The 20779-nt window shown below is 47.5% G+C and overlaps 1 protein-coding gene across 4 annotated transcripts in view; it reads left to right on the top strand.

Moving 5' to 3' along the window:
- The window catches only part of DPF3 (double PHD fingers 3), a 194502-nt gene that overhangs the window by 93430 nt on the left and 80293 nt on the right, over positions 1-20779 (top strand). For all 4 annotated transcript variants that reach the window (XR_012073736.1, XR_012073735.1, XM_072963369.1 and 1 more), the window contains exons 5-6: positions 2660-2755; positions 10180-10258. Coding sequence is in view for 2 of the 4 variants with exons in the window: in XM_072963369.1 (XP_072819470.1) it covers positions 2660-2755; positions 10180-10258 (175 nt within the window). In the remaining 2 variants the exon portion in view is untranslated. The remainder of the gene's footprint in view (positions 1-2659; positions 2756-10179; positions 10259-20779) is intronic.

Below are 20779 nucleotides of genomic sequence, written 5' to 3'. Positions count from 1 at the left end.
GTTAGCATCACTGTAAAGACTGTTTAGAGTAACAAGGAGAAGAGTTATTTTAAAATGTGTTTATTTTTCAGATAATGTCCTTGGACAGGGAATGCATGAGTTACCGGGGGATCAGCCGCATCTCTAGTTGGACACCCTTGCCCTTCGTTGCTAATACAGGACGCCTCCTCTGCTTCCTGAGCCCTGAATAGAGCTTTGTTTGTTAGGAACTCCCGGCTCCTCCCGACTTATGTAGAGAGGCCTCTGGTGTCAGGGCCACGTTGCAGGAGATGCAAAAACACAGGGAATGCTGCTGTCACATCTGAGGCCTGGGGCTTGGACTGGAGGTTCTAGAGATACAGGGAAGCCAGTGGGAAGAGAGAGAAGTCAGCTTACTCCAAGACACTGAGGCCATGTGGCACGTCTGGGGACTAGTGCAACTAGTGCAGCTGCCTTCACTGATTTTTCACCTTCCAACCCAGAGTCCATATTGCAGGCAATAAATACCTTCATAATGAAAAACGAGCTTGGAGTCAGAATGGCACTGAGATGCCAGAGGCAATGACCTTTAAATTCGAGGCACTTGGAACTTACCATGATTAAATGACTTCAAGACCCAGAAAGTTAGCGATGGCTATACAAACAGCAACCACAGGCACAACAACACCTCGTATTTATCCTACGTCTTTGCACGGAAGACTTGTCATCGTATCACTAGTGTCCCCACCTACAGTTCAGAGAGGCTGGCCTAGCTGTGGGCCAGAGGTCGTCTCCAGCTGCTGCTGCTGCCTTGTCGGATGGCGAAGGTCGGCCCGGAGACCCTAAGTGCTGCCAGCTGACGACTTTCCACAAAAGCATAGCAGAGAAGCCAGACAAGAATTTACTAGTCCCGTTTTGAGTTCCTTGGGAGGATTTGGTAATTGGCAATATCCTGACCCCTGTCATGGGAATGGGGCTCTGTAACAAGAAGCAGCGGGAGAATCTCGCTGGAAACTCGCCTCTGGGCTTCCTGCTCGGAGGACAGGCCAGAGGCGTCGTTAGGATGCTGCCTGAACAGTGATGGTGATCCCAGAAGGCGGTACCGTGCATACTGCTTTCTAAGCCTTTTCCCAGCTTGTGTGATTGTCGTATCATCACCACAAGGATGGGTGGATGCTGTTATCCTGTACAATTTGGTGCCCACCTGCCTTTCTAGCATCATCTTATGCCAGTCTCTCCCTGAGACACTGAACTCTCATCGCACTGGCCTCTTTCTGCTCCCTGGACAAGCTATGTTCCCCTCCCTGCATCAGAGAGCTTGCTCATGCTGTTCCTTCTTCCTGGAATACTTTTTCTCCTTCCCTCCCCCTGGTCCCTATTCCCAAGGTTAGTCTCTGTTCATCCTTTCCATCTCAACTCTCTTAGTTCATTTCCTCAGGTAAGCCTTACCTGACCTCAGATTAGGTAAAGTTCCCTTCTAACAGCCTGTCTTAGAGCCTTGAACTTGCCTGTCACAGTTTGCATAGCAGTTGTAACTATATGGTTATATACGTGGTTTGAATCTGTCTTCCCTTCATTAGACTGTAGAGTCCATTTGGGGCCAGGACTATAGCTGTTTTGTGGCTGGTCCAGCACAGCACCTGCCATGTCATCAGCCCTGGACAAATGTTTGTTGATAGAATGAATGAATTCCTATTTGATAATTGGGGGAATCTGAGGCATGAAGTGATGAGGACTCACCCAAGGTCACACAGTGAGCCTGTGAAGAACACCCAGGGTTCCTGACGTGGAATCCAGTGAGCTCCATGCTCTTCCCCTTCCCCAACTTCCAGTCTGGGGGCTGGGTCCTTTTCCCTCCCTTAAACCTAGAGATACACACCTTACCTCCCCTTTCCTTCCCTCCCCCAAAGGGAGTGAAGTGCTCAGGTCCTATAGGAAGTACCATAATACACCTTGGAATTCTCAGACACAAGGGCTGAGAAAGAGATGGAAAGCTCTGAGCTGATGAACCTGACCTTGCTTTGGATGCGCTGTGTGATCCTGAGCAGTCGAAACTTTCCCGCCTCAGTTTGTTTACCTAAAAAGAGATTGGATTCTCTGCTGCAGTGTGACTCACAGGGCTGTTAGAATTAAATTCATGATCTTTAAGCTCCATTACAAGTAATGTGCTGTAATGAAAATCCATTTCTCTTAAAAAAAAAAGATGGAAGATGATTAATGACACATTAATGTCAAATTCTGGTGAGATGAACAGGAAGTTACTTGTTCTCATCAAACAGGGCAGGGTTCCAGGATGCCAGGGAAAGGAGAAACACATTTTCATCTTTGAGGTGGCCCTTTAGGAACAAGAGGACAATTACATTAGAGTAAGTTTTGACCAGACATCCTGGGCCCACGTAGGAGAGTATCCCTGCCAAAGTATTCTCTTTTTAGAAAACACTTCTTGGGCAAATAGAATTGAAAAAGGTCAGCGTTCTGGGAGAATGTGGCTGACACGGTCCTGGGGGTTTGAGAGAGAGATGGTACCGCCGAGAGCTCCAACTCCGGGCCAGCATGTTGGAGGCCTAGCTTCCCAAGCAATGGCTGCATCTTCACTGTGTTAAAAAAAAATACCAAAAAATCAGAACACCCCAAATAACCCTCTGATGGTTTTCTCCTTCGCATTTTATTTCTCATCCCCTCTATTTTCTTGTCCTTTCAGAGGGTTTTGGAAAACGATGAAAATGTAGAAGAAGGAAATGAAGAAGAGGATTTAGAAGAGGATATTCCCAAGCGGAAGAACCGGACCAGAGGACGGGTAAGCTGGGAATGCTGTGAGGGGGCAGAGAGATCAGGGAGGCTGGCGCCTGGTGAACAGCCAGTCCCCAGGTCCAAAGGCCCACTGCAGCTAGCGGGGAGGGCACAGCTCAGTTGTAGAGTGCGTGCCTAGCTTGCGTGAGGTCCTGGGTTCAATCCCTAGTAACTTCATTAAATAAACAAACAAATCTAATTACCTCCCTCTCCACCCCCACAAAAAAAAAAAGTAAGAAAAGAGAAAAACCAAAGTCCCACTGCAGCTAGACAGAAGTCGCATCCATGGTCTTCCTGTAGAGCACCCAGAGAGGAGACCTGCAGATGAGCGTATATCCCAGGTGATAACCTGCAAGAGTTTAGAGCTGGCACGAGAGGGAAGATGAGGCAGAGGGCGCCCCGAGGGGGATGGGGAGGGTCTGGGGAAGTGGGGTGGGGTCTGGATTGGGGTGGAGGATGAGGAGCCTGGGACTGCTGTCCCCATTCCTCAGTCGTAGAAGGAGGCTGAAAGCATCCTGTCCCCGGGGCCATCCCAGAATGACAGGGCGAGGACACTTGCTTTGGGGTGTGTTTCACTAGGCAGAGAGTGGAGCAAGCTGGGAAAGCGTGGGGACCATAGCTGATGATTCCCAAGTGGGTGTGGCAGGGGCTTTGGAGCCTTGTGGGCCTGGAATGTGGCTAGAAAAGGCCAGAAGCCTGGGGAATGGCTGAGGGGAAATCCGTGGTAGAAGGAATGAAAATATGACGGTGACCCTTGAGGGGAGGGAGCCAAACCTGAGTGGTGCTCTCAGGCAATCTGGTTGGTCCTCCAGAGCCCCCAGGTTCAAGCCCGAAGGGGTTTTCTGTGGTCACCTTCAGGGGTCTGTGCGAGTGTCTGATAGTAACCAGGTGGAACGGGATCCCTGAGGATGAACTGCTCTGGGTCCGGAGAATCACACTTTGAGGCCTGCCCGGCTCCTTCAGGCTCTAGGCAGGATGCTTACCCCTCTCATGGACAAGAGGCTAGTCCTGGATGCCCTCTGGGCTTGTGATAACTGCGCCAAGCCTCTCTGTTCCTGTGGCTCTTGTGCCTGAATATACATCAGAATCACCACGAGAGCCTATTGGAATGCAAACTCCCAGGACCCACTCCCAGAAGCTCTGATTCAGGAGGCGGTGGGGGGAGGCCTGGGGAGGCCTGGAGAGCTGTATTATAAGTAAGCCCCTAGGTGACTGGTGCAAACGATCCGGTGCTGCCCACACTGAGTGACGATGCTCCGGCGCCGATGGGACCTGGAACTTCTCCATCTGGGCAGGGCAGCCCTTTGATGCTGCACACCGTATACAGTCAGCACCCAGTTTCAGCAGTGATCTGTATTTTGACACTCTTGTTTTATCTATTCTTTACTCCCATGTGTTGTTAGTTTGTATGTTTTTTTTCTCGGTTTGTTATTTTGGTTTTTTGGGTTGTTTTGGTGGAGTATTTGAAAGCAAGTCCTAGACATTTTATCTTTTATCCTGCTCACACTTCAGTGTATATCTCTAACAGGTATCATTATTGTACTCAATAAGAGTAACTATTCTAATATCTATTATCCAGTCCTTAATCATTTCCCACTGATTTTCTCAAAAATCCCTTTTTACAGTTGGATTGTTTGAAACTTAAGTCTCTGGTATTCTATAATCTACCCCTTCCTTGCTACTCCCTACCACACACACAGTTTTTTCTCCTTGCTCTTTGTTTGTTGAAGAACCTGGGAGGCTGGTCCAGTAGAATTTCTCATATTCTAGATTTGGCAGACTGGTGGTGTTTAATGTGTCCCTCCATTCTCTTTATTTTCTGAAAACTGGTGGTTTGATGAGATACTTGATTTGTGTGTGTGTGTGTGTGTGCGTGTGTGCATGTGTGTGTGTAAATATTTTTTGGTGGAGCTAGAATCTTTCCTAGCTGTGATATGTGCTTCTTATTGCTTCACATCCAGAGACATATGCTGTTCACTTGTTCTGTCTTCAGTGGTGGTTAAGTTGATCATGGATTTAGGTGTTGTCAGCTTGATCTCTCCTTAGAAAGTACCCCATCATGCTGTCACCTAATCATCTTAGTGGCCACTGATGAACTTGCCTGGACTCATGACTGCATTGGGGGTTACAATATAATGAATTTCTAATTCCATCATTAAAAGCAGTTTTAGAGTGTGGAGTTTATTTGCTGTGTACCTCTGGGTCTGCTTCCATCCCTTCCCTTAACCCAAACCAAACTTACTGCAACCTAGACATTGAACTTATGGTCAGCAAACATGAATGGTGTCTCTTCTCTGTAAGAACACCAGCAGAAGCGGCAGCCCCTGCCGTTTGAACTTTCTGTAGGCTTCCTGTCCACCAGACAATGTGATGAGGCTCTTTACACTTCTGTTGGGACTGAGAGGCAGTCTAAGGCTGTACACCTCAGTGCCTGGTGGTCCCTGAACCACAGCATCAGTGTCACCTGGGAGCTTGTTAGAACTGCAGAGCCCAGCCTCCACCCTAGATGGACTGAATTAACACCTGCACTTTAACAGGACCCCCAGGTGCTTTGTGTGCTCACTGAAGAAGTTAAGGCTAAGGTAGTGATGACAAGAGCAGTCTCTGCATTGTTTGAACCATGAGTTCAAATCCCAGCTCCACCACATACTAGGCTTTGGGTGAGTTATATAACTTCTGTGACCTTGACCAAATTATATAAGTATTCCAGGTCTCAGTTTTTGCATCATTAAAATAAGGGTAATAATATGCTACCAATTTTGAGTACTTAATAAAGGCTAGATGTTTCTAGGAGGGTGCAAGCAAAGGGAATAACTTTCAGAACTTTGACAATGGAGATTCCCTGACAGGTGAGGGAAATTCAGACCTAACAATTAATAACTGTGTCTATGGCAACTTGAGCCTAACAAATCACCGCTCTTTAAATTTCATGAAATTCCTGTGAGCCATCCATGTGAGGATTATCATTCAGTTGATCAATCAGTATTTGTGATGCACTGTGGTGCAGCCCGGTGCATCTCAAACTTTAATGTGCATGTAAAGCACCTGGTGATCTTGTTCAAGTGCAGTTCTGATGCAGTAGGTCTGGTGGGTGGGGACTGAGATCTTGCTTCATTAGCAAGATCCCAGGTGATGCCAGTGCTGCTGGTCTGAGCACCGCACTTTAAATAGCAAGAGTTTAGAGCAAAGGTTCTCAGTTTTTTTGGTCTCAGGAATTCTAAATTTAAAAATTACTGAGAGCTCCCAAAGCTATTGTTCTAGTGGGTTATAACTAGTGATACTTCCCATATTAAAAATTAAAACAGACAAAATGTTAAGAATACACGAGCACTCAGAGTGATGGCACCATCATATCAGGTAGCCTCTGGAAAACTCCACTGTGCATTTGTGAGGGAATGTGAGTGAAAACTTTCAAGTAACATTTTAGTACTATTACAAAAATAGTTTGGACATTGCAGACCACTGAAAGGGTCTCAGGGACATCTCCCCACCCCAAGGATCCCTGGACCACTATTGAGAACAACTGCTATAGAGCAACTAGCCTTCTGCTTGGGGCTGAGTCTGTCCTAGTCGAGAGTTGCAGGAAACTCATGACTTGAGCACAAGTGGGAAATATTTGAGAAGCTGTTGGGCTATTGCCCCACATCTGAGCAATTTTTAAAGATTCAGGCAGGACAAGAAAGTGACAGGGATTTAGGATTAGGAAAGTGTAAGGAACCCAGGCAGCTTCTGGCCTCAACTTCTCCCTCTTTCATTCTTTTCCTGTGAGATTGCCTTTCCTGCTTCTCTGTGCACATGGCTCCATAGCTTCTGAATTTATGAGTCCCCAGTTCAAGTGACCATTTCCCAGTTCAGAGTCCCTTGGAGGCAGAATCTGATTGGCTCAGCTTGGGTCAGGTGTCTCCTCCTGAACCAGCCTATCATCTGGTGGCCAGTGGGGCAGGGCTGTGTGGTACAGTCGTGGCTGCCGTGGCCCACCAGTGTGTGAACGGGGAGGTGGAGCAGGGAAGGGTGGCATGGGATGGGCAGTTCTCAGAGAAGGGACACTGATTTCTTTTGGACGTCAGCTTCAAAGTTTTCTGTAACAGATCCTGGAAACCTGGGCCTCTGCCTTCTACTGGCCTTGTGACTAAGGACAAGTCATGAACCTTCTCAGAACCTGTTTCGTTAAGTGCTAAATGAGAGTCATAATATTACTTGGTTAAACTCAGATGGTGTTGTTGGGATTAACTGAGCTAATTTATGTGAAAGAGCTTTGGACGCTGTGTGCCCAGCAATAGTGCTACATGTCAGGAGTTCATAATAAAGTATGAAGTGCCATCTTTGTCCTCCAGGATCTTGGAATTTAATTGAGGAGAGAATGCTAATAGCCATGATACAATTAGAAAGCAGCAGGCTTCTGACTGTGCACTAACCAAACGCAGTAAGAGTTCAGAGAAAAGAGAGATCAACTGGGCAAGGGGGGGAAGGAATTTATCGAGCACTTCCTGTAGACCTAGCGCTGTCCCCTGTGGTTTCGCACCTCTACAACAACTGCAGTAAAGATGTTGCTCTGCCCATTTTACAGCTGAGAAAACTGATGCTTAAAGAAATAACTTGTCCAAAAACACATAGCTGGTGTTTAAGCCTATGTCTGTCTGACTTTAGAGCTGATGCTAGTTTTACTTCTCAATGTGGCAAGAGGAAGATCCTTGCAGGAGTGGCGTGTTAGCAAAACTAAAGCTTGCACCAGATGTGGATGGGCAGAGGAGAGGCTGGTCCATGACAGGGATCAATAAAAACAAAGACTTGGATATAGCATGAGCATGAGGTCATCCTGGTAGGATTGGCACTAGGTTGTCATCGGATGTGTCAGTGAGTTTTAGACGGCAGTGAATGAATGTGTAAATGAATGAATGACCACGGGCTCCTGTCCTTTACTCTTTTTGCCTCGTTGGTCTGGGAGTCACGCAGGATGGACTGGGTAGGGCAACGCGGAGGTAGAACCCTAGCTGGTGGGTTCTTTGAGCAGTTCCGGGGGTTAATTGATGAGCCCCTGGATTAAGATGTGAAATTGAAGGGAAATGCCTTTGGAGGAAGACACAATAGTACTTGGATACAGAGAATGAAGGAGAAGAAACAGATGACTGACTTACTGACCGGCTGACTGATGGATTGATTCATTTATTCAGCAAACATTTATTAAGTAAGTGCCGCTTATGTGGCTGGCTCTGTGTCAGGTTCCGGGCATAATGGTGGCCCAAATAGGCATGTTTTCCACCCTTATGTGGGGAGACAGAAAACCAGCAAGTACACCAACACATGTATGGTATAATGTCAGACAGTGCCAAGTGCTAAGTGCTGTGACAGAACCTGAAGCTGGGTAAGGGAAAGAGGACGATGGAGGGGAAGCGAGAACATACGTTGGTCAGGAGGGCTTCCCTGAGGAGGTGACATTTGAGCAAGACAAGTAGGATTCTGAGTTTCCAGGAGACTATGAGGTGCTGCAGCCACAGGAAGCACCCCTGGCCTGTCCCCTCAGTGCCCTATAGCCATGATCCCTGTTTCGCAGTTGAGGAAACTGAGGTGCAGGGAGAGAGTGGGGGCAGCGGCCACCCTGCTGGCCAGCCCTGTGCGTGAGATTAAACCCTGTCTCCGGGCTGCTCCCCCAGAAGCCCGGTGCTTCCGGCTCCAGCGCTCCTCCTCGTCTCCCCGCGGTATTTTTAGTCTCCCAGAGCCCCTGCCCGGCTCTGCTGTTGCCTCTGTCATTCTGCTTGACTTGCTTTCACTTGCTCAGAGGCGGCAGTGACAAGGCTGTGGGCTGCACACATCAAGCTGTCCCCGGCTTCTCCGAGGGGGCGGGGGGTGGTGGTGAGGGCTGCTGAGGGTGACCACCCTCGGCGTGGGCAGGCGGGAAGGCCTGTCAGTGCCTGGGGGTGACGGCCAGTGCCGCACAGCTCCCTCTTTGGGTCACCTCTGAGTCACGAGGGCGAGGGGAGGGGGCTGCTGGCTGTCGTGTATTCAGGGGTTGGGGGTGGGGAGGCAAAGAGGGACTGAGCCCTGGAGGGGAGGGGAGGAGAGGGGTGGCATTTTGTAATTCGTTTTGGAGTGAGACAGCTGAGGAGGTGGTGGTGCTGGTAGCTTGGAGGTGGTGTTGATTGTGAGGTGTGTGTGTTTGGGGAGAGTGTGAGCATCGTGGGGCAGGGGGACAGGCCTTTCCACTGTGGTGTCCCCAGTGAAAGTGTGTGTGTGTGTGTGTGTGTGTGTGTGTGTGTGTGAGAGAGAGAGAGAGAGAAAGAGAGAGAGAGAGAGCGCGCGCGAGAGGGAGAGGGCACTTCAGGCCTTTTGACCAAGAAGTCCCCCTGGGCCACTTTTCCAGGCCAGGCCCCTGGGACCGCCCCATTTTCCCTGCACACCAGGTGCTGCCATGTCTTATTTCTGGTCTGCTGCACCTTCCTTTCTGTCTCCAGAGACCCCAGCAGGCCCTTCCCTTGGTTGGGAGTTTACTGCTTGCTACTCATTACCAGAGAATGACCTGGAGGGGGCTGGGGTGCAACACACGTGACCAGTGTGGGACTTACAAAGGTTTAAAAATAAACCTTGCCACGTTCTTGTAGCCACTGTCCTGGGGCTGCTGAGCTGCCAGCTCCCTCTCTGCTGCTCTTCTCTGTCCCCAGAGGTAGAGCTTATCCCACCCCACCCCAGGTGATGCTGACCCTGTCTGGAGATGCACACGGGGTGGTGGTATCAAGGGTCCAGCCCCAGGAGACCATGAAGTGTCAAGGTCTCTGTCTCTGGCTGGAGCCCCGAGCTGCATGAAGCTCACCCTGTGGACCAGGCTGAGCAGGGGAGGGCGGAGCTCCCCGCATGCCCTGATGCCAGGCCTGGCTGGCTCTTGAGAGGCTTGAGCTACAGGGAGCATGAGCACAGGAGTCTGGGGTGATGCCTGCAGTTACTCTACTTGCTCTAACACGCCCCTCAGCTGGGCAGCTGAGGGGAGCTGGGTTGGCATTTCCATGCAGTGTCAGCGAAGCTGGAAGGCTAAGGAGTTGGGGGGAGAAGTCCCGGGGCAACAGCAGAGTATGGGACTTCGGTAGATCTAGGCTTCACAGTCAGACTGTCCTGAGTGGCCTGGCCAAGTGACCTTGTGTAAGCTACTTAACCTCTCTGTTGTCTCCTAATCTGTAAAATGGAGGTTAATAGTAGTATCTCCTTCCTGGGGTTGTGAAGATTTAGTGAAGTGACACAGGTGAGTAGCTGAGTGATTTGAGCAAATTCCTAACCTCTCTGGGCCTCAGTTTCCGGGCCTGTAAAATGGGGTTGGTATAGGTACACATGTTGTATGAAAGTTGAATGAGGAGAGATGGGTAAAGCACTAAGGGCCTCACATAAGACCCGCTCAGGAGTGACTGGCAGCGTAACAAGCATCCCGCTGTTCCCCTGTCTCCCCAGGCCCGTGGCTCTGCGGGGGGCCGAAGGAGGCATGACGCCGCCTCTCAGGAAGACCACGACAAACCTTACGTCTGTGACAGTAAGTACAACAGAGGCCGCCTTCCTGCCCCGGCCCCACTCTTCCCCGTGCTTCCCTGGTCGTCAGCCCCGTCTCAGGCTCCCCGCTCCTTCTCTGGGGCCCACACCACTCCTCCCTCCTCCCCACAGTCACCACCTCACCTCCTGTTGCTGCAGCTTCTGGCCCCGGTGTTTCTGCGTGAGGGAGGAGCAAGCCAGGGAGGCCTCCCCACCTCGGACGCCGTCCTGCTCTCTCTGCAGTGCCTTCCTTCGTGGCTTTCCTCCGGCTCCCTCTCTTTCACGGTCTCTGTCTCCTTAAGATTCACCCTCTATTTCTTTCTCTGTTTCAGAGAGTTACAAACAAAAGCATAACTCAAAATCCTCCGACAAAGGTACTTGGCTCCTGTGGCTTTTCATTTGTTTCCCTTTAATTTCCTTTCTCTCGCTCTCCCTCCTGTCCTAGGTAGGGCAAGTTATGAATCTTTCTCTGACGATGACTTAGTTTAATAAATAGCCCTCGGTCCGTCTCTAGCCTTTCTTGCTTGCTTCAGAAGCATCTTTTGGCCAAGTGATTGCCTGGCTCCTGGGTTTAGGGTCAGCAGACAGGGCTGGGGAGCGACTGAGGGGCAGAGCAGCCAGGGGCACTGGTGGTGGGTGGACCTCCAGAGACCCACGGCTTCAGAGGGACTGCCGTCAGCTCGAGAGAGCTCTATCTTTCTCACCTACCAGAGCACTGGGTGCTGGGCTGAAAATCCTTGCTCTAGTTATCTTCTCGCCAGATCGGGTACCATCTGCTTGCTTCATGGCAAGGGCAGCCCTCAAAACTGCACTCCCTGACCATCTTGCCTTCCCACCTTTTCCTCCTTGAGGACGCAGAGCGCCGCCGTGGGCGAGAATGGGGCTGCAGTGAAGGATGGCAGGGCTGCCCATCTTGCCAGTGTCTGCGGTCTCTTTGAAAGCGGGAGAGAACCAGGGGAAGAAGCGGGCACAGGGGTGGTGCCATTTTCCTCCCTCTCCACTGGCCTCTTGTGATTTCAAAAAGTTGTTCTGTGCCCAGTGGGGTGGCAGCTGGTTGGAGAACATTTTGCTAGAAGAACTCAAACTCCATGACCCCCATTTGGCTGCTTAATACACCGTGCAGATGACATTCCTGAGAGAACTCCTGCAGGTAACATCTCCATCCCGGGGCAATGCTGGTCCAGGATGAGGAGGGAGCAGGGCATGGGGTGTGGCGTCTCTTGGCAATACCAGGAAGTACCTGCTCCCGCCTGGGTCTTGCTTCCTGGACGGGGTGCAGTTTTGTTGTGACGCAAGCATGCTAGCCTTCGGGAGCCTGGTTCTGGGCTTGGAAGGGTCCTCAGCCCCCCGGGGAGCAGACTGTCCAGCTGTGTCTGGCCGGAGCAGCCCAGCTATCAAGAATGCCAACAACTGCTTTGGAGCTGGAGCACTGCCACGCCATTCCTCTTTCAAAAAGCTGTGTTTTCTTCGGTGATTTTCTGCTGTGGCAGATAGTGGGATTACTTCTCGCCCTCTCCTTCTAGCTTTCCCTGGATTCTCAGCCGGTAGTAATCCCAGGCACACCCGTGCGCCCTTCTCCCCCCTGCTGTCAGCTCCTCCCTTCTCTCCTTTGTCTCAGACCTCTGCCTCCTTAGTGTTTCCTCCACGAAGCACCCTTTGTGGGTGTCCCTCTTGCCGGGCTCTCCTCCTCTCCCCCGAGCTCCTGTGGCTTTGTGCAGGGACTCTCAGTGCCATTTGATATTTACTGGTCCCCTCCCCGCAGGGTCTTTTCCTCTCCCTGTTTACCCTGTGGTGCTTGGGAGGCCAGATTGCAGGCTTGATGATGTTGGCTTTCTGGAAGTCTCAGCGGCTGCCGTCTTGGCTCTGCCTGCACAGGCGCTGCCTCCCTTTTCCTCCCTCGGCAGAGCAGGGTCCACTGTGAAATGCCCTTCTCTATTCTGCTTCTCTTAGGAAATTGTGTGGCAGCTCAGTGATTAATAGACTTTATTTTTATCTGGTGCCCTTCAGACATGTGATCCTTTGGGATAGGAATGACCTTTGGAGAGGTCACGAGGCCTACCTCCCACTCCTGAACTGTGCAAGGAATGCTTTTAATAATCTCTAATGCATCCTAAGTAGAGAGGTGTCTGGTCACCTCCTTGAATGTCCCCAGGGATGGTGTTACCACAAGCTGCCCTTTCTTCCATGATTCCAACTGTGCTTTGAATGATTGTTTTTTTTTTTTTTTTCCTTAATAGGAGCTGAAATTTTTCTCTCCTACAGGCCCCTTTAGCTTTTGTGGATCTTTCCCCAACAAATAGGCACACTCAGCATTTCTTCTGTGCTGGAGGCCCTCTTACCATCCGCTTGTATTCTTGGTGTACCTAGAGACACAGCCCATAATTTCTGCAATGGCCTGCTCTGAATTCCTTTCCAGGTTTAGTTTAAGCTCAGCGCTCTCATTGGAAGCAGCACCAAGGCCAAGTGGTTCAAAGAGTAACAGGCACATTTCCTTGTTTATTTTACACATCGGTTGTTAACACCACCCACGTCTGTAGGGAATAGAAGTGACTGGCCACCCCGTTGTGCTGTGCACCATCTCAACCCCTTCCTCCTTCAGTGCCTGTCCTGACCCCCCGGCTAATGCCTCTGCAGGTGTGTGCTCTTTTCTACTTATGCATCTGATGGTTTCTTCTTCCATAAATCACTCTGCATTCAGCCCTATTGACTCTCCATAAAGAGATACAATAATATGTGACTTCAATATACAAGATTCAATAAAGGCAAATTTAAAGACATTGCCAACTAGTTAAATTTCATTCTCCACAGATTCGCAATCCCTGCCGTTTTTGTATCGTCTGTGGTTTGATTTGCATAATCCCCACTCCATCTTTCGAGTTATTTATGAGAATATTAAGTCACCTCGGCCCCCGCCACCCCTTTCTGGGTTTATGTTGGAGTAGTTATAGCCATTTTTCCGGTGGGATTGTGTTTAACCCTTACTGGTATATATTCCTACATAGCTGTCCTGCTCTGTTCTCGGTCCAAGTTTCCCTTTCAAGATGGGTGGTTGAAATATTATCTTAGCTGCTAACTTCAGGTGATAGATAGTTTGCTTGTTACCTCTCACTCAGCCATTGAATTTATTCCATCTCAGAGAAATATTAAATCATCTGAACATAATTTATTTTTTACCCAATCCGTGGTGTGTGTGTAGGTGAATACTTCCATTTTCCAGTACGTAACCCATCTCTATTAATTATTCTGGAAGTTCACCAAGCTTCAGGATGAAAGTTCTGTTTCTTCCCTTTTAATCTTTTTCCAAAGGGAAAGTTTTCATTACCTACAAGCAAAGCACCCTCATGTGAATTTGTAGGAAAGGCTGTCAGTGTGGGTCAAAATGTGGACCTGGATGAACTGTGCAGAGATAACTGAGATGCTTTTTAAAATGTGGGTTCCCAGGCTTCACACCTGAGCTCCGGCATCAGAAGCACTCGGAACAGGCCCAGGAACCTGCATTTTTTTTTTTTATTTCTGACTGGTATTTTATTATTTGTATATTAACATTTGGTGTGGAGTGAGGTTAGAAATTCATGTCATAGGTGGTCATTTGAAAAAGACCTCTAACTCCAACACTTGAAAAATTCTGCTTTTTTGGGAGGTAGCTATACAGTGATGCTCCTGATAACAAGATGGTATTTTTTTATTTTTTCATTTGCGGTCTGTTTTTTTTTTTTTTTAACATTTTTTATTGATTCATAATCATTTTACAGTGTTGTGTCAAATTCCAGTGTTCAGCACAATTTTTCAGTCATTCATGGACATATACACACTCATTGTCACATTTTTTTCTCTGTGATTTATCATAACATTTTGTGTATATTTCCCTGTGCTATACAGTGTAATCTTGTTTATCTATTCTATAATTTTTAAAGAGCTTCTCAGGAGATACTTATGATTACCAACTTTTGAGAATGACCAGTCACTTCATTCGAATTTGAAGGCTTCTGGCCTCTGACTGATCAGCCCTTTTATTATTCCCTGCTTTTCGCATCTGGAAGTTCTGGAGTCTCCAGGAATTCTCCAGGCAGAGTGCCACTGGCTTACATTGTTGTTTTAGTTGGTCTCTTTAGAATCTTTCCTTTCCTGTTCTTTCAACATTGATACAAAACTCAGCAGTCCAATGTAAAAATCCAGCGATCCAGCACTTGACTTTAATTTACTTAACAGCTTTAAATCCTAATAATACCATTAACTCCCTCTTATAGATAGGATGATAATTGGGGATAGACATATGAAAGAAACACTTGGATTTGGGCTACTGGGATATTTTAAACATCATTTCAAGAGTTTGCTACTCCTTTTCCTAACTTTTCTCAACCCTGGATTTTCTGTTAGCATTCCGGGGCAGACTCCTGGTGAGAGACCCACTTTTCCATTTTCTTTGTTCAAGGAGCATCATAGGAAAGAAGATGGTGGTGGTGGGGTGATGCTCAGGGAGAGGGAGGATATTTGGTCTCTGCACCTCAGCTATTTAGGGAGGAGCAAAGCACCCACTTGCCCTTCTGCTGGGCACAGTGGAAGTGACTTGTGCGGTTTTAATTTTTTTTCTCTCCCCAATTTTTCTTTAAAAAATTAATTTTAATTTAATTACATTGTAGAAAGAACGCTTAACCGGAGATCTACCCTCTTCAGTTTTTAAGTGTGCCATATGTATTATTGAAATAGGTAGACACTGTTGTACAGCAAATCTCTAGCGCTTACTCATCCTGCTCGAAGGAAACTTTATGCCTGTTGGTTAGCAATTTCCTATCACCCTCTCTCCACCAACCCCTGGCAACCTCATTCACCACTCCTTGATGCTATCAATTTGGCTATTTTAGATAACTCATATAAGTGGAATGAGGCAGATGTCTTTCCATGACTGGCTCATTTCACTTAGCATAATGTTCTTAAGGTTCACTCACGTTACTGCATATTGAACAATTTCCTCCATTTTAAAGGATGAATAGTATTCCATTGTATGTATATACCACATTTGCTTTATCCCTTCATTCATTGATGGACATTTTGGTCGTTTCCACATCTTGGTTATTGGGAATAATGCTGCAATGAATATAGGAGTGCTAATATCTCTTTGAGATCTTAATTCCATTCTAGTTTTATTTTTAATTTTTCAAGGAATCTCCATTCTGTTTTCCATAGCAGCTGCACCATTTTGCGTTCCCACCAGCAGTGCACGAGGGCTCCAACTTCACATCCTGGCCAACACTTGCCTTTTGTTTCCAGCTTTTTCTGATTATGATAATAACTCTTCCTAACAGAGGCTTATGTGTGCAGAGCACTGTGCGAAATAAGCATTTTATATACATTGTTTCTGTAAATCCCTACACTAACCCTAAAGGTGAGAGGCAGGGACAATTGACCTCATTTTTGCTGTGAAGAAATAGGGTCAGAGAGATGAAGAGACATGTCCAAGGTCACACAGCTGGTTAATGTTAAAGCTGAGATATAAATCCTCGTTTCTTCAGCTCCAGAGTCAACACACCATAGGACATCTGCACAAAGGGCTGGTTAAATATACCTTCCTCCAAACTGATACGGAATTTGGTTCTCCAGAGAGGTGAGGCAAAATATGCTGTTAAAGTGAGTGAATGAGCAATCACCCTTTATTTATGAGGTGAAGCCTTGTCCACTGTTGACAGACGCTGTCAGGTGTCAGGTGGGCAAGCTGGCATCAGGTAGTAATTGTAGCTGAAGTGGAATGGAGCAGTTTACATAATTTTGAGCCTTTTAAATTTAGGTCTGTTAAAATCACCCCCACCTGCATCATCAACTGGGTCATTAGGGTAGATTAGTGACTAAAGGCAAAGAGACATGACTGAAGCCTTCCTGGGAATGTGACTCACCTCTGAGTTGTGTCCGGTCCTCACACGCCAGGAGTGATCCCTCCCAGCTCAGCCTCCATATCAGCGAGAACTTTGTCCTCTACCACCCTCATCACAGACGTGTAGGTCTTGATTGTGTGGCCTGTGACTTCACAGGGTTGCCTCCCTTCTCAAAATCCGGTGGGGTGTAACTCTGGCCAGTTGGGCGGCGTCAGGATAGGGTCTGGGCCCCTTCCTGCTCTCCTGGGTGGTGGTGTACTGGAGGGGGAATGGAGAGGCAGAAAGCAAAGAGTCTGGGGGTATAGTCCTGGTTCTACCCTTTAGTGGCTGTGGCGCCGTTTTCCTTCTTCATCAGTCTGGGCGAGCGCCTTTCTTGAGTCTCTAGTCTTCCGTCGCCCCTTCCCCACACTGCGGGCTCCCGTCTTCCCAGGCTTAGCACTGAGGCTCTTTCCCTGAGAGACCAGGTGTCAGGCTGTGGGATGCGGTGACTGCTGCGTGGGCTGGCTAGGTGGGCGTGCGGAGCAGCCCTGGCTTGCTTGCTCCCAGGGCGGTCCAGAAAATCTGCTTGACCTCAGCCTCCTTAAAGTCAGTCTGGTTTCCCTGGTCCCTGAGTGCACAGAGAGAATCAGGTGACTGTGGCAGTCTTATTGAAAAAATGTTTGAGGGCATTAAGGCCCCGCATTCTCTAAGGCTCATGTGCTTTTAGCTTCACGCCACAGTAGAAAAGCCGATAAGGCAGCCTTCAGGCTGGCTGCCCCTGTCGCAGAAGGGGAGCCGGGCTCATCACTCAGTTGTTGCCACTGTTATCTTGCAGGTCCTTGCATGGGGAGGCTCTGTGTCCCAGAAACTTGATGTGTAGAGCATGGGATTGATCCCTGGATTCTGAGTGCATTTGTTCCGGCAAAGCTGGGTTTGTTTAAATATTTAAATGCCCTCATGTCATGGTCACTCGGGTAGCAGGTTGTCCCAGCAGGGCTGGTCAGAGACAGGGCTGGGGAGAGGCTGACGTTTCTCTCTGATAGCCTCAGAGCCCCATTTCGCTTCTCCCTTTGCTCCTGCTGCCTGCCCTCCCCAGCCCCCGCCCTGCCCCTCTAGCACTCTCGAGAACCTTGCCATTGATCACCAAACCTAGGTTTGCCTTTTCTGGGCTGTCACCCACAGCCTCTTTTATTTATTTATTTATTTATTTATTTATTTATTTATTTATTTATTTATTGAAGTGTAGTTGATTTACAATATTGTGTTAGTTTCAGGTGAATAGCAAAGTGATTCGGTTTATATACATATATATATACAACATACGTATAAATGTATTTCTGATTCTTTGCCATTATAGAATATTACAAGATATTGGGTATAGTTCCCTGTGCTCTACAGTAAATCCTTGTTGTTTCTCTGTTTTATACATGGGAGTGTGTATGTGTTAATCTCATACTCTTAATTTATCCCTCTTCCTGCTTCCTCTTTGAAACCATAGTTTGTTTTATATGTCTGTGCACACCCTCTTGAATTATTTTCTCATCCAGTCAAAAATAGTATACATTCACTGCAGGAAACTCAGAAATTACAGATAAGCATAAAGGGAAAAATAAAAATCACCAGCAATCCCACTCGTTAGAGATAACTTCCGTTTTGTTTTGTTGTATCCTTTTTTAGGATTTTCTCTCTCTCTATCTCTGTCCGCGCACACCAAATATCATCCCCCAATAAATAACATACCATTTTAACCCGTTCCCCCACTCAACCACACATGAGAGACATCCTTCCATGTCAACAGAGACATTTTTATGTCAACATTTTAGGGCCATGTGGTGTTCCGTGATATGGCCATGCCCAGTGTGTGCAATCATTTCTCCACTTGGACATTTAGACAGTTTAAAATTTGTTCACTATTAAAAATAATATTGCAGCTAAATGTTTGCATAATGCTCTTATTATTTTCTAGAAGCAGAACTGTGAGGTCAAAGGACCTGGTGCATAGCCTTTGGTTTCTCTTATTTCAAGTCCTGGGGGCGGGGGTGGGGGGTGAGGAGGGGCCGGGTCAGGCAAGCAGGTTAGAGAGCGCTGTGCCAAGAAGGAAGTGCGCTGACTTTGAAGTGATGAGAAGCCGAAGGTCAGATTGTTATTCAGAGCTTTTCAAGAAAATCATCTTGCTGTGGGAGTGTCCCTTGTCCTGAGGTATGGAGTGGGGCTGGCACACGGTTAGGAAAGCTACGTGTGATAATGTATATAAAAATGTTTGCACACGGTTTGTGCTTAATGAGTGTTTCTCACACCTTTGCCTTTCCCTCATTTCCTCTGCCTCCAGTGTAGTTGGAAAGATAAGGCTGACAATAAGTTTAGGAGTCACGGAGGAGGCAAAAGTTTGTTGACTTACATTATGGGCCAAGAATGTTCTATGGGTTTCATCTCTATTAATTCTTTAATCCTGGAGAAAGTACCAGGAGATAGATGATATGATCATCGCCATCTTATGGATAAAGAAACTGCTGAGAAGAGGGGTGAATGATCTTTTCAGGGTCACACAGTAAATAAGTGGCAGAGCCAGGATTTGGTCCCAGTCAGCTCTCCTCTGCAATCTCCCCATCCCCTAGTCACTCACCTCTTCCTGGAATCTGCCTTACCTTGTACTTTCCTCCGTGTAGGCTACCTCACACGTCATATGATAACAGTTTGTCTATTTGTCTGTTCTTTAAGCTGGACTGGGAGCCTTCTGAGGGCAGGGACCATGTCATATTCAGCTTGCTTCCCAGAGCCAGTTGGGGTCGCTCCCAAAATGTTGATGAACGTGGGGTGCATGTAGCAGGACAGAAGATAGACCAGCGTGGCCAGAGTGTTTGGGTAGGGAGGCTGGGGGGAATAGAGTTGGGCAAGGACGCTAGGAATGCCAGGCTGAGTTGCTTAGAGTTTGGCCTGCAAAGTCAGAATCATGGATGATCCTGGGGACATCTCTGGAATGGTTCATCTGTAGGATTAGGTGTTCAGGGGAGAGAGCCCGAGGCCTGTGGCTAAGGGGAGACTTTTCCAGTCAGGAAGAAGACATGAAGTCTGGACGATGATGACAAAAGGGATGAAATGGATGGGGCAAACAAGAAAGACTTTGTGGAAGAAAAATCCACAGAATCTGGCAGAGGACAGACAGGGTGTGGAGTATAAGAGAGAGGGAGGCGGCAACGAAAGACTCTTGAAGTCTTGAGCTTGGGTAGTGGAGACATGAGGGAGGCCTAACTGGAATATTCTAGAGGAGGAGGTGATTTGGGGAGTGCTGAAACACTGACATATGGGTTTGTGGAAATGGCAGGACATCCAGGCACAAGTGTCTAGTAGATGCTAGTTAGTGAGGAACTTATACCAGTGTCCTAGGTGGATGGGGGCTACTTCGGGTAAGGGCCAACGAGCAGCACTAGGTAGGCTGAGACTGACAAGTAAAGCATCTGAGGGAGCGTTTATGTCAGATATTCACCCAGAGATCCCAAAAGAGAGCACACTGGCCAGATTCCCAAATGTTTGGGGGCTGTCACACTTTATGGTATTGCATCTGATTTTTTTTTACCTTTTGCTACTTATATTCCCCAGAAATGTTGACAATTATATTTATTATTTAAATGATTTTTAATGAGTATTTAACAAAGAATGATATTTTACTCTTTAAGCTAATTACGGACATGCTAATGTATGACTCAAGAGAATAAGAAATCAAAGACCCTGTGTCTACAAGGGATGGTGGCCAGAAGAAGATGGCCCTTCAATCAGAAGCCCCGGATTTAAGTCTTTGCTACATCACTCCCCAGCCCTGACCTGGACAAATCCCAACAACCTCTTTGAGCCTCAGTTTCTTTTTCTGTCAAGTGAGGACAATAAGATTAACCTTAGAGGGTTTTCAAGAGGATTAAATGAGACTGTGTGTACAGATGATTAGTTCACTGCCTGATTTCATAAATGAGCTCAATAAATATTTATTTTCTTTATACCAAGTCAGGAAAGGGTTCTTATTTCATATTTTAGGTTGAGTCCTCAGTTTTGTTCTATGCTCTGGCTGCAGGAGTTGTCAGGGACCAGAGAAGCATTCTGTTAGCTCTAAAAGAAAGATCAGAAATAGCTAATGTTTGTCGAACATTTGTTATGTGCCAGGCAGTGTGCTGAGTACTTTATAAGGATGAACTCATTCACTTCTCACCATATCCATAAGAGGTACAACTATTATTATCCCCATTTTACAGACAAGGAAACTGAGGCTTGGAGAGATTAAGTAAATTGCCCAAGGTCACACAGCCAATTAGCTGACCTAGGAGAGCTGACCCCAGAGTTCATCAGAATTATATTACGCTGCTTCTCTGTAGGGCAGGAAAGAGTTCCACAAACAAATTTAATGCTTTGATTTGGGGAGTTTCTGCATTTCTCTGCTGGGGTTCCAGAGTCAGGTTATAGAGTATTTTGAAATGAAAGCCTTGTTGCTTATCTCCATTCTTCCTGTGTTTTTTTTCTTTTTTTTTTTTTAAAACGGGAGTCATATTTACATACAGTAGATTTCTAAAATATGCAGAATGCCCTCCCTTGATGAAGACACAGGACTTGTGAATCACTGGCATTTGATGGCTTCTGGCACTGGGCTCACTCCTAATACATGGGTCAGAGCCAGGCCCTGAGGAATGTGGCTT

Source organism: Vicugna pacos, chromosome 6 (assembly GCF_048564905.1).
Source record: "Vicugna pacos chromosome 6, VicPac4, whole genome shotgun sequence".
NCBI classification, from domain to species: domain Eukaryota; kingdom Metazoa; phylum Chordata; class Mammalia; order Artiodactyla; family Camelidae; genus Vicugna; species Vicugna pacos.
Note: the sequence above shows the minus strand (reverse complement) of the source record. Positions and strands in the feature narration are given on the sequence as shown.